The sequence below is a fragment of the Elephas maximus genome, chromosome 19 (assembly GCF_024166365.1).
Source record: "Elephas maximus indicus isolate mEleMax1 chromosome 19, mEleMax1 primary haplotype, whole genome shotgun sequence".
Classification (NCBI taxonomy): Eukaryota; Metazoa; Chordata; class Mammalia; order Proboscidea; family Elephantidae; genus Elephas; species Elephas maximus.
The window spans coordinates 36,373,166-36,387,208 of NC_064837.1; the positions used below are offsets into that span (position 1 = coordinate 36,373,166).

Here is a 14,043-nt window from a genome sequence, read left to right on the forward strand (position 1 = left end):
TTTCTCTTCGCTAGTTCCTCTCAGATCTTAAGGCCCTGTCATTGTTGTTCTCTTCATCTCCAAAGACAAAGGACCCAGTGCTTTGGAAATAGCAGCAATACAGAGTTTTAGAGCTAAAATGGCCCCCAAGGCCCCTCTAGCCCAAAATCCTCATTTTATAAAGGTGGAAGCTGGTCTGGAGAGGTTAAGTGCTTTGCCCCAAATCCATTCAGACCAATGTCAGACAAAGGAGGCCCAATAGAACGGAGTGGTCTTTCGGGATTGAGGTAAATCCTCTCAGTGCCCTGCTGAGTCTGGGCACTTCCTGGAGGGGTCCCACTGATGGCCCAGGGTTGGCAGGGCTTCCTCCCCTCCCCCAGGGGCAGATTATCCAATAGTCAAGATAAGCACAGCTCTTACCTTGCTTACCAAGTCATCTGTAGTGAACAATATCATATTTTTTTAATATCCACACTGACAGGCTGTGTGATTTGGGGCAAAGTCTTCTGATTCCCTACTCTTCATTCTACCCTCTTATGCAGCTTCTCTCTCTCTCTAAGATGCTTACTGTTTTTACTGGATTAATCCACAAGGCAACCCCAGCCTCACCCCCTTAAGGGGTAAGATTTATAAGGGAAGTCTCAGGATTTTCAACACTGAAGGCCAGGGAATGTGGCCTGGTAGGAGCAATCCCTGAATGCTGTCATTGCCCAGATTGTGCCCTTCAAGTCAGGTATGTGGTGAAGGAGGGCACTGAAATTGGGTCTACCTCAGTTGAAGATGGCTCAGGACCAGGCAACATTTCACTCTGTCAGTTATACATAAGGTCGCCATGAGTTGCAGTTAGCGTGATGGCAACTAACAACCACCATCATTTCAGTTGAAGGTATACAGACTAGCAAGTGCACCTGGAGCTGAACAATCAAGACTAGAAAAGTCCAACAACTTGGCCAAGGATACACAGCAAAACTAGACGACCGGTTTCCTCCAACACTGGTCATATTTTCTGGTTTTGTTGCTGTGTTCCGGTTGTTGACACTGACTAGACTATTCCGCTTGGGTCGGTGTCTAAATAACCCCTGAATCCAGGGCATTCTGGGTCCTGTGAGTGTCTGCAATGCCGAGACCCTTCCCCCTGCTAAGGCCAGGCAACCCAGCCTCTCCAGGTTACAGTCAGAAATAACTTCAGAAAAGACTGGGGAAAGCGGGGTGGGCAGCCTTTCCCTTCCCGAGGCCTCTACCACAGGCACACAGGTTTGCGTTGTTTACCACAGACCTGGACAGGCCATTTTATTAATAAGTAACCAGGAACAAAGGGCCCCTTTATTTTTAGCCTTCTCTAATTGCGTAGTAATTACTTATCTACAAAACAAATGAGCCCGGCTCAGAGTTGCCATGGTACCGGGAGCCCAGCCTCCCTGCAAGATGATTGGCTGAGGACTCGCCGCTCCCGGTTGTGGCCCCGCCCCAACCCAGCCATTGGCCCAAAGCAAAGCCCCAGCAACTGGGCGGCCAATCTCCTTTCAGACCTAGGGCGTGGTTGTGCGTCCCAGCGACCTTCCAGATGCCGTCCTCACAGCCCACAGAAAGCACTGTTGACTCACTCCAACGGAGATCTTCTGTCTTTCCCATAGAAACTCTCCCTGGCCCCACCCGCCTAGTTTCTTTTTGGCTGTGGCTAACTTCCTTCAGCTTTCTTTTAGCTAAAGGTTCCCTTGAAATAACCACCTTCAGGCTGGCTCCCTCTTACCCAGCCATCCCTCCTCTGGGCCTCCTTTGTCTGACATTGGTCTGAATGGATTCAGGGACCAGAAGCCACATCAGAAATGTCAGCCAAAGCCAGACAGGGCCATTATGTGAAGTCTGCAACAGCAGAAGCAGATGCTAAAATACATATAATGCCTCCTGAGGCTTGTGGTAAATGATTTTGGGTTATCTTCTCCCTCAAGGATCTGGGCAATAGAGCTGATAGCAGCTGGGGCTTTTTGTGGAGTGTGTGTTTTAAAGATGCAGAGCCTTGCTCAGGAGTTGCTAGGCTAGTGTGATGGAGTATCCACTACTGATAGTGATTGCGAGCGCCGACTCTGATGAGACAGACTTGGGCTCAGATCCTGTCTCTGCCACTTTAGGCAAGCTACTATCCTCTTCTGGGGATCAGTTTTTAAATCTTTAAAATGAGAATGATAATGCCCACTTCATAAGGTTGCTATGAGAGTTAAGTGGGATAAAGGATATGGACTTAGCCCAGTACTTGGCTCACATTAAGCAATAAATGTTAGCTATTATTATTAACAGAGTTCCTGGGTCATGCGGCTGCTAACCAAAGGATTGGAGGTTTGAGTCTACCCAGAGGCACCTTGGAAGAAAGGCCTGGTGATCTACTTCCAAAAAATCAGCCATTAGAAACTCTGTGGAGTATACGGTTCTATTCTGAAACACATGGGGTCGCCATGAGTCAGAATTGACTTGATGGCAATTGTTTCTTTAAATTATTATTAAAATGGAAACCCTGGTGGCATAGTGGTTAAGAGCTACAGCTGCTAACCAAAAGGTCCAGTTTGAATCCACCAGGCGCTCCTTGGAAACCCTATGGGGGCAGTTCTACTCTGTCCTATAGGGTCGCTATGAGTCGGCATTGACTTGACGACAACGTTTTTTTTTAAATTAATATATCACTATTATCACTATATTATTAAAGTTGGCTGGGAAGTGTCTCTAGCACTCTATCAACCTCTGCAAGATATCCTTTTCTTAAGGGACCTCCTAGGTGGATCTGAATTTGGAGATGCTAGTTGGAACCCTCCTATCCGTGCCATGGAGTAGCTTTCGTGGTGGCCCTCTCATCCTCTGGCAGATTGATTTCCACCAGCCAGTCAGCTGTCCAAAGGGATTATTTCCCTGCCTCCTGTTTGCAGAATCCCATGCTGGAAAGGGGAGACCTCTTAATTAATATTAATAAGTATCCAGACACAAAGGGCCCCTTTATTTTCTGCTTTCTCTAATTGCATAGTAATTACTCATCTATACAAATAATGAGGACCAGGCCGACTTTGCCTCCTGGAAGACTGACAGTATGCTGTTGTGGAAGGCAGGTGGCTCCCTGAGATATATACAAAATATCTCCCCAGGACTCACAACCCCACCTTTCATTCAGGAACATGGACCAGTCCGGAAGGGGACCGAAGACACAAGATGGTGCTGAGGACACAGGAGCCAAGGTGGGGACACCTCAGGTGGGATTAATCAGGTGTGCCTTCCTGGCAGTCTGGAGCCAGATTTTAACAGAGGAGCAAAGACAAGGACAGAGGGAAAGGGACTGGCAGAAAGGATGGGGACAATGGCTACCAGTAGCTCCAAGCTGAGGATGAATAACAGCTTGCTGGCAGAAACAAAGGGAAGTCACAGGAAAGTAATGGGTAAAACTGAAGGAGAAAAGGTAGGGTCCAGTGATGGAAAGCTTTTCTGTGTCTGGCTTCATGCTCCCCTCCCCTTGCTCCAGATCACAAACCCAGCTTCAGTCCCAAACAGGGTGTATTCTGTGGGGCCGCTGCCAGGATGACCTTGTTTAGATGTTTCTGTCCTTACTGAGCTCCGCTGCCGTAAAGAAGATGAACCTTCCAAAAATCTGACTATTATGGACCTGGCTTTCCAGGTCCCCCAGAATCTAGTCTACCTCTACCTCTTCAAACCTAGACCTCTACCACTGGCCTGTTCATTCCATTGCTGAGCTTTTATCCAAGTTCTCTCCCCTGAAATATCTTCCCACCTCCCACTGTAAGTCCTTCAAAGCCCCACTGATATCTTGTCTCCTCCACTGAGGCTCCCTGCTTGCTGAGCGCTCTCTGACGCTGAAGGAATCTAGTCCTTATCAAAGACTAGCTCTTACTTACCTGGATTAAGGTTATGTTCTATGTTCTCCCAATGAGACTGGAAGCCTGTTGAAAGGGACCATGCCATGCAGTTCTTTGGCATCTCAACCCGGCCCTCAGCATGATGCTGAGCCCAGAGTTACTGAGCTAATGGGTAAAAGTGAGGAGTCCCTGGGTGGTGCAAAGTTAATGTGCTTGGCTGCTAACAGAAAGGTTGGTGGTTTGAGTTCACCCAGAGGTGCCTTGGAAGAAAAGCCTGGTAATCTACTTCTAAAAAATCTGCCACCGAAAACCCTGTGGAGTACAGTTCTATTCTGACACACATGGGGTCACCATGAGTCGGAGTTTTTTCTTTTTTTGCGGGGGTTGGAGGGGAATGGAGGGAGGTAAGAGTGAAAGGCTCACAGCATCCCTCACTGGGCAGCTACGTATTTACATTTATTGAGTATGTACAATGTACATGAATTATTCATAACTTGACCCCCTGCTTCCAGCCCCTCCTCTCTAACCCACTCTTGACACTAGAGTCAAGGCCTGTCTTATATACAAATCTGATGTCAGTTCCTGGTTTCAGGCCTTTCAAAGGCTCCCAGTGCCCATGTGAATCCATGGTCCTTAGCATGGCACCCAAGGCCCCATGCTCGGCTCTGCCCAGCACTCCAGCTTCCTCTGCTGCTGCTCTCCCGTCACATTTTATTCTCCAGCCAGAGTGAACTGTTGGCAGGACTTCAAATTTACTGTTCTGTGATTCGGTGGCTTTGTGCATGTTGTTTCCCGGACCCCCTGGGAAGCTCCTACTTGTCCTTTAAAAGTTGAGATATTCACTCCTCTGTAAAACATTCCCTGACTTCCCAAAGCTAATCCGTCCCTCCTCTGTGCTACTTCTGTACATCGACAGGCTTCTGTTATTGTGCTTGTCACCTCATACTGTAGTTACCTGTTAGTCTCCACACAAGGCTGGGAGGTCAAGGACATGGATTATACTTGGTATTCATCTATGGCCTTCTGGGCTGCAGTGGGCATGGACATTTACTAGTTTATCACCTAGCATCATGTCCCCTCTCCCCTCTTATCAGCAGCCAGGTTTTCCTGTGGGAATACATCTTTACCCCACCATGTAAATCCATTGCACTTAGAGGGGGGACAGTCTCCCACCCTCAGTGGCTGGTTCTTGTAACCAGGCCTTAGCCAAGCAGCACAAAGCTCTGGACTTTAGCTAGAATTCTTGATTCTATGACCCACTCTTCTTCTAGACAAGGTGTTATGAGGCTGGAAGCTGTTGTAGCCATTTTTTGCCTCCATGAAGAAAACCAACATAAATAAAACATTGAAATGAGGAGGGCAGACCTAAGAGAACCATAGAAAAAGAGCCTGAACAGACCAGACACGAAGCCTAGTCTTCTATGGAGTCTCTAGTATGTGAGGCAATAAATCCCCTATAATATTAAGCGATGCTTGGAGCTGGGTTTTCTGATAGAGTCAAAAGCTCCTGATTCAAAGGCCTAGGGTACTGCCTGACACCATTAATAATAATAATAACCTGGTTAGACACTTAATAAATATCTGCTGAATTAAACTGTGGCAGATGTGTCCTGAGCCCAGCCCTGAACTCTGCATCTGAATGAGTGTGAGGTCTCCACCAGAGCCTGAGTCCTTGGCCAACACAGAGCCAGATCCTGGGGCTGCTTGGTTTCTCTCAACACATCTTCCTTCCTGCTTGTGCTGGGTGTCCAGGAGGCAGGGGATTCCTTCACAAGCAAACTGGGCTCTCCCATAGGGCTAAGCGAGGAGGCCGAACCTGGGTTCAAGTCCAGGGCTCTTCACACTTGACCAAAGCCCTGCTCCCCAGGTAACCAGCTGGGTGACTGTGGATAAGTCATGTAACCATTCTGCAGCCCAGTTCTCCCATTTAAAAACAAAACAAAAATCAAACATGTCAAATCAGGCCAAAAACTTCTGCCTTCCTGCCTGCCAGCCTCATGGCATGGGGTAGCCAATAATATATATGACAGTGTTTGAAATGTCAAAGCTCTGCAGAAATATAATGAGCCATGGTGCCCTGGCACATGCTCTTTTGATGATTTTCAGCCACATGTGGGCTCACAAGTGTTGGGGGGTTTCCCAGGCCCCACAGTGTCCCCACCCAGCCCAGTGTACAATGGGGGTCTCTCTGTTCTCCTCTCTTGTGGTCCACCTGCTCTTACAGAACGACCCAGGGCACCCCCAGACTTTCCGCTCCTACTCCAGACGGCTGAGCCTGGGCTCTGGAGCCAGGGGCAGGCTGGGATGTGTCACCCGCTGCAGAGAATTTCACTGATTTAAAAGCCCATTAACACTTCCCCACTGCATTTGCTTTAGGATTAACTTCTACTTAAATCTGGGCTTCACAGCTAGTCACTAATTGTACTAGAGTTGATTTATCAAGTACACAGTATTTCTATTACAAAATTATTGATTAGAGCTGATGTGTTTTATTCTCAACAGGGTTGGTCCAAAAGCCCTTGGAAAATGAATGAAGCTGAGGTCAGCGGCAGGCAGCTCTGTGCATTATTATAAATTTACCAGGGTGACTGAAATTCATGCAAGGCTCTTTGTGGTAAAAATCCTGGCTCTCCCAGAAGTGAAAAACTTAACGACAAACTGGAAAACAGGGTGTCCATGTCCAGAACACAAGGCAGTGGACTGAGGGATGTGTGCTCATGGAAGGTCCTTCTGGTAAGTCTGGCTGGTTGCAGCAGCTGGTTTTAACGGGTCCCAGATTTGCTCACACTCTGGGCTACTGTGCTGACTTTAGACTATGACTACAGATGTGCTGTAAACCCAGCTAGAGGGTGTTCCCATGATTGTGCCCACAGATGACTCAAGCTTTGGGTCACAGCCCCACAGGATGCTTGCTGCTGGCCCATGGGAGGCTGGCAGGGGGAAGGGGGTGAGTAGAGATGGCTGTGCTGCAGCCCTCCCCACTCTGGACGATGGATCCTGCTGGTAGAGGTCCAGGAAAGCCATCTTCAGAAACAAAAGCCAGCACACTGATCCATCTTCCTTTTTGAGCGAAGCTGACAGAGGTCATTTTCAGGCCTGAAAGCAATGCATTGTGGGAAATAGGGGCATTCAGGGGTGAAAATAGATTCTCAGGCCACTGAAGGCCACAAGTGTGATCTGCTCTTATATTCCTTGGTGCCTGGTACAAAACAAACCCTCCATAAATGATTGTTGAAAGGACCATGTGGGAACCCTAAAGGTTATGCTACAACTGACCCAAACAGCCCAAGACCCCTCCACCTTCCACCCTCCTAACACAGCCCCTAACAGAGGACCCTGGAGGCGAGGCTGGCAATATGGCCGTGGAAAGTACCTTGAAGTGGAGCAGAGAGGGCAGGCTGCTAGTCTCCTCCCCAAACATTTTCTCTTCTGGCTCAAGTGAAACGATTTATCCTCTTGCCGGATTTGAATTTTACTTTTGCTCGTTGCACCTATGGGAACTGGCGTCCTTAGGAATTCATTTTCCTAGCAGAGCCAGACCCAGGATATAGGCCAGAGGGATGTGATTTCCTGTGCTCTCTGCCTTCTTTCCCCCCTCCCTCCCCCAGCCTACAGTCAGTATGCGAGCCTGAAGCCTGACAGTTCCAGCCATTTCCCTCAGCCACTCCCCCGCCCCCTGCCCCAGAGGCCCAAGCCAGGGAGGTAGGGCTCCTCCAGAGGTGCCCTCATTCTGTCATGGCAGACTGAACTCTGCTGAGATTCACTTTGGGTGTTTCCTCATGGTGCCATGGGCTTCTGCAGCACCGAAGCTTCTCTCAGTTGAGCTACCATTTCGTTCCATCACTACGCACTCACTGGGGCCTTTATGGACTCTGTGACTTTTTCCTGGGCTCTGCCTCTCATGATAAGTAACCTACACCCTGAAGGTTCAGATCACCCTGGTCTTCTCCAGCAGCTCAAAGGGCCTGCCTGCCATGTTGGGTCAGAGAACAACCAACCACCTGACTACTTAAAGAGCAGGTTGAGGAGGTGATACCATCCCACCTGACATCAACCTTTAAAGATTAGAGACATCTCCAAAAGCTCTAAGCAGCCTCTGGCACTCCCTTATAGCTTATTGCCATGAATGTCGGGAAGGCAGTCTGTCCAAAGATGAATGACTGACCACACATGCCTCTGAGCTGAGGACAGAGGCTGTGGGACCACTCCTCCCCTGCCCTCAGAAGCCGGCCTTCCTGGAGAGATGGAGGGAAGCTGTGACCTCCTCTGTGGATGCTCTAGACCCCACTTCTCTCCCTCTCCCTTCCCCAAGAAGCAGTGCCAGTAATCTCCAGACCAGGAATGTCACCATGCTCACCTGCTCACCCCACACCCTTGGAGAGCTCTTCTAAAAGCTTCTCCTTTTCTTTCACCAGCCATAGGAACAAATGTCAGCATTCACTAGGACTAAATACATTCCCTGTCTACAGACTGAAGACCTTAGGATCTCAGTCTCACACTATGTCTCATACCCCCCTCCACCCCAAGGAGCGGACTGTATAGGCAGGGATGCTACCTGGACCTGTGAGCTGACAAAGGACTCAAGGAGGAGAGGGGCTTGGAGGAGCCATGCTGCTAGGTCTTAAGAAATAAGGAAAGATCTGCTCTGTTCAAGAACAATATGAGGAAGATAAGAACAAGGAAGAACTCTAAGACTCCTTTCAACCCCGGTTCCATTCTCTTTCATGTTGGGTGCTATCGACAGAGATCTCAGTTGGTGAGGCTACGGCTGAGGGTGGTGACCCAGTTCTGGACTGGGGGAGCAGGGAGTGTGAGAGGAGGTGGTGGTGACTGATGGCGAGAACATGGATCCAAGCCCCTTGGCAACATTGAAAACATGGAGTCCCTTCTCTTCCTGCCCCCCCCATGCTATCCTCCAGACAGCCGTGCCGAGCCATCGGAGCCCCTGTAATATCAACTCAACAATGCATGTTCTACAACTACAGCTACAGCTACCGGTACATCTACTACGTGCATGCATTTAGTTCAGTCCCACAGATACATACAATCTAAGAACAGGCAGGGAGGTGTGAAATGTTTTACTGGACAACAGGTGTTTTGGAGTTGTAACTAATAATAATAATAAAAAAAAAATCGAAAACGAAAGTGTACAAAAAGACATTTCTCGAGAGTTGGATATGAGTTTGTTTCTTGAACTGTTTCATCTGAACAAGCAAAAACATGCAAACCAGCTGGTACTAACAGGAAGCTGGACACTGAGAGAGGATTAATAGGTGTGGACAAACCTTCCCGCTGAGCGTGCTCAGAAGAGTGTTTGAGAGGAGGTGTGCAGATCCTAGTGTAAGAGAGGCGGGAAAGTATGCCTCAGAGACACTCTCACCGCAGCCCCAACCAAGCAAGAGAAAAGACAACAGAAACATAACTGCTCACACTCACCGCCACCATCAGGGAGCTCACGTTACTATACAGGAATAAAGCTGGCAAGTATAAAGTACAGTAAGGGGTCCTGGCTAGGGCTGGAGATGGGGCTAGGGGGTGGCAGGGGGCTCCAAAGCTCTAAGATTGCTACACCGACCCACCCAGAATGTCACCCAGAAATCAAATAGCCTGCAAATTCAAACCACTTCCCTCACCTCGGGGGGGATGTAGGGGGAGGCATTTGCCAAACTGGAGTTAGGTTTGGGTGAGACGTGATGGCGCTACTGGAGCTGAATGAATACGATCAAAATAAACAAACTTCTAGACTGAGCACAAGAAAAGATGGCATTTCAAACTACCAAGGTGAAGGTAAACGAAAAGTGACCACTGATAGTGAAGTTATCTAGGAGTCGGCAGGGACCTCCCCTGGTGGGGTCACCTGAGCCCTGCTCACCTCAGGTCATGGGTGAATTAGGAAAGAGTAGGCAGGCTGGCCTGGAGGAGTTGGCTGAGGTAGGTGCAGAGCTCAAGGCTCCCCTGGACCCCCTACCCTGACACCAGAGCCCTGACGCATACACGTTGCCAACCTGAGCAAAACCGAAGCTGCTTCCCACTCCTGCCCTCAGCAGGTGCTTCCTACCTCAGGAAGTGCTCCCAATAAGTAATAATGGAAGGAAAGTAAAACAAGTGGAGCCAGACAAAAATGAAAGACGAAAAAATGGCCTTCCATAGGCTGTGAACCCTAAACCAAGCCTGAGAGCCCCCAGGGGGCAGAGGCCACCCTGCATCTCTTACTTTTTGGAATCACCTACTGGGTTTATCACGGTACCAAGCCTAAGGGAGGCACTCTGCTGACTCCTTGCACCATGCGTCTCCCTGTGGGAATGCAACTGAGCTCCCATCGGCCTCCAGCGAGGCTGCTGGAGGGCATCCTTATCCCCTATAGGGGAGCTGGGGTGGGTGGGGCAGGGTGGCAGGAGTTGGTAACGGTGGAACTGGGAAGCCAGCCCTCTGATCCTTCATGGGCTGCAAGGGCAGCTGAGCTGATGCACAAATCCAAATGTGCCTGGGTGGCCCCTCTCACATACACATCAAAGAGCTCTTGCCACAGAAGGGCTACTACACAGGTCAAGAATTGGCCAGCCTGCCAGGCTCAGGAGTCCACATCGTTTTCTAGAGGGAGGGGATAGACCCTACAGGCCAAAATGGGTTAAAAGAAAGGCAAGGGTCCTCCTTCCCCAACCTGGTAACCCTGTCAAGGTCCAAAGGCAGGGAACCGTGGGGGCCGGGGTACCCTGTTTATACGAGGCAAGTATTTTCCAGCCCCGCAGTATTGTGACTTTGGGGGTCATGGTCTTGTCACTGCCCTGAGACCGAGCCGGAGCCCTCACCCCGAGGCAGCCCTGTAGCTGCAGGACTGTTTCCTTCCTGAGCCTGCACCCTGGGGGTGGGCATGTCGGAGTTGAGGATTCGCCCCTCGCACTAACCAGGCTGGTGTGGGCAGGTGGTCTGGGGAACGCTCCTGAATACAATTCACTAACAGTGCAGCGATGAGCATGGCTGACCTAAAATGGCCTGAGGGAGGCTTTGCCCTGGATGGAAATGGCTACAAATAAAACACCACTGATCCTGAAAAAAAAAAAATGTGTGGTTGAAAATGGGTCTGACCTTTGGCAGTTAGGAGTTAGAAAGGGGGGGACTCCCACCTGTCTCTGGGGTCTGGAAGGGGTCAGGGGTGGCAGGAGGGGGTACTGGTACTGAAGGTGGGGAGACTGCTCTGAGACTCGCGAAGAACCCCATGCTGCCCTTTAAACTTGCCATGACGTCAGGGAGAACCAGGGATGGGGAGAGAGGCAGGGTTAATTTCGGGTTAAAGTTTAGTTTCATAATTCAAGTTATAAAAAGAAAGAAACTGGACGGAGAAAACAACCAACAACACTCAGCAAATCTCAAGATTTTTCTTTTTATCCTTCCCCCCACCAGGCACAGGACCAAGGCTCATTGATAAGGATTCCAAAAAAGCACTCAAGTTAAAAAAACTCAACGGAACAGGGAAACACAAGGCAGCGGTGCCCCTCCCCCACCCCAGGACCTTGGAGTTCCAAGGGGCCCTGGCCAGAGGGCAGGTGGGGCCTTGGAGACTGGAGGGAAGCCAAGAATGGGCCCCCAGCTAACTGGACCCTCCTGCCAGGCTGCCCCCTCAGCTCTCTGGCAAGCTGCCCCTCAGCAGCCCACTGAGAATTCCCTGACCCCCTCCAAATAAAACCCAATGGCCGATTCAGGGAGGTGGATCCTTTGTAGCTCCAAGGCAGTGCCAGTTTGCATGGAACGGATTTTTACTGATGTTTTCTAATGGGCCTTGCTGTGCCAGTTTCTCATCACTGTGGGTCTGGGTTTTTGGCATTTGCCCTCCGGGCTTTTTATGCCCCATTTCCTGGTACCTCACCAGCAGCTCCCCCAACCCCAGCTCATCACACTAAGCTCTTCCCTGGGTGCTCTAGTGCCCTGACCACAGGGTGTGGGGAGAGCTGCAGACCATCGCCACTCAGTTTCCGGAGGAGGGGAGGCCAGAGTGGGGAGGGAGCCCAGCCTCAGCAGAAGCCCTGTTTGCCTGGGAAGGCAGAGGGTATTGGGGGGAGAGGGACCAAAGGCCTCCCTTGAGCCTGCATCCTGGGTGTGTCCCAGCTCAGTCAGACCTCACAGTGCCCTTGAGAGGTTCCACAACTCCGACAACGAGTTTGGATGTGGAGACTGAAGGACTGGGCAGCTGCCTGGGAGAGAAAGCCTCAATTCCCTTGGCAGCTGGAGGCCAGGAGCTCACTGGTTTCTGTTCAGAGAATCCTGGGGTGTGACAGGGGCTTGGGGGACAGTAGCTCATTCGCTGAGGTCAAGGGTTTGGCCAGATCAACTCAGCCACCTGGCAGAGAGGGCCTGAGGGGGCTGGCTGCTCCAAGGCCCCGGGCCTGTGGGATGGGCTTTGGGCTTCCCTCTCACCACCTCGAACCAATCTGGCTGGGTCAGGCCCATGGAAGGGGGCCTTATGAACCAGAACAAGCCAAGGAGAGAAAGGACCCCAAGTGTCCCGAAGCTGGATATCCAGTGAAGGGAAGGTCCTGAGTCAAAAGGAAATTCCGTTTTCTTTTTTAAATGAGAGATCATCTCTCTGCCTTTGGTTTGCAGCCCCACGCTGACCCCGCTAGGCACTGCCCTAGGTGCCCCGGGCTGTGGTGAGAGTAGTGCTGGACAGACGCAGCCACACAGATCCGACAGGGCCTTTACCTTCCCCTGCACACTGGGGCATGCCTGGGAGCCGCCTGGCCCGTACACCTTCCTACCTGATCCTCTTGCCGCTGCCACTGCTGCTGCCGCCACTGGTCCATAAGCTGCTGCTGGGAAGCCTGGTGAGAGAGAGAAGAGCTGGCATCAAGGTGCCATCCTCCAAAGGACCAGGCCAGACCTGTCTGCCAGGACCCCCTACACCCGCCATCCCTCCACACAAAAGACAAGAGCGGGAAGGGAGTTTCACAAGCCAGCTTTGAGGAGGGACACACATCAGTGGCTCTCAGGCTTCCGGAAGGCACAGCATCCTTAGGCATGCTGGATTCCAACTCCCTCGTCACCCCTAGAAACTGGGTCTAGAAGGCACACAAAAGCAATTTAAGATTGCCAGGAGGAGCCTTCTCTCGAGAACTGGGGCCCAGCTCCTTGCTGACCCTGCGCTGACATATGAGGATTCCCCAGGTGTTGTCCAAGGCTGGGCTGGCCTGCTGCATCCTGCAGGGGTCCCGGCTGAGTGATCAGGCCTGAGCGACAGGCAAAAAGACATGAGATGGCTTCATGACAAGGACGGGTACCCTGGCCAAGAGGTGCTCAACTCCAGCTGTTCTCCAAAGACCCTGGAGGTTTGCTTGGCCATTTGAACTCCAGGCTTTGTCAAAACTTCATGTTAAGGGCCCCAAGCCTAAGATTGAAGCATTTTGGGGGTCCTGGGTCAACACGTACACATGAAGTCAGCTATTGGGAGGGGCTGCGGGGCTAGGGGGGGATTTATGTGGGGTGAGCCCTGTGGCTTTGTTCTCTCTCCCGAGGCACAATTATGGGATTTAGATTTAGTTCTTCTACCTGAGCCCCACAGCCCAGATGAAGCCAGCTCTGGAGGGAGGGTCTTCTAGATCAAGGTTGTGCTGTCTAAGAAAACACCAGGCAGCAAGCAACGGGACAGTCAGGAGAACAAAGAAGGCTAATGAGGCTGCAGGGCATTCAGGTGGAAGAAAAGATGGGTTGTCCCTTCCTCACTTTTCTTGGCCACTAGCATGGATGTGCACACACAGACACCCCTGCATAGAGAGACAAGCACCCTCTGCTGTCCAGGCAGACACTTGGAGGACTGACCCCAAGACCTATTTCCAGTGACTGTTGTTTTAAACGATGTGCCAGAGCCAGCTGCGAACTCAAGAAACAGCCCCCAACAGAGCTGCCCAACTTCAGCCATTGAGCCTTTCAAATAAGGAATTTCTACAAGTGGGAGGAGGACATGAAGCATCAAGGGCAAGGTGCAGAGGAGGAAAGAAAGGAGAAACAGAGACAGAGAGACAGATGCAGAGAGATCCCCAAGCCCCAAACAGAGCAAACTAGAAGCCCACTAAACTATAAGACTATTGTCCTAGCTACACCAACTACTAGGGGAAAGAAGTTCAAAAGGGAATAAGCTACTCTAAAAAGGTCAGGCTAAGCTACTTAAAATGCCAATGAAAAGAGACATACTTGCATTTAAATATGGTAATAGGGCTGTTGA

At 50.6% G+C, this 14,043-nt stretch overlaps 1 protein-coding gene across 5 annotated transcripts in view; it reads right to left on the reverse strand.

The window, feature by feature from the left end:
• The window catches only part of MSI2 (musashi RNA binding protein 2), a 471,444-nt gene that overhangs the window by 20,400 nt on the left and 437,001 nt on the right, over window positions 1–14,043 (reverse strand). For 3 of the 5 annotated variants that reach the window (XM_049861313.1, XM_049861312.1, XM_049861316.1), the window contains exons 11-12: window positions 14,013–14,036; window positions 12,584–12,646 (exon numbers count right to left, since the gene is read on the reverse strand). In XM_049861313.1, the coding sequence (XP_049717270.1) occupies window positions 12,584–12,646; window positions 14,013–14,036 (87 nt within the window). The remainder of the gene's footprint in view (window positions 1–12,583; window positions 12,647–14,012; window positions 14,037–14,043) is intronic. The other 2 variants (XM_049861314.1, XM_049861317.1) reach the window with 1 other exon arrangement.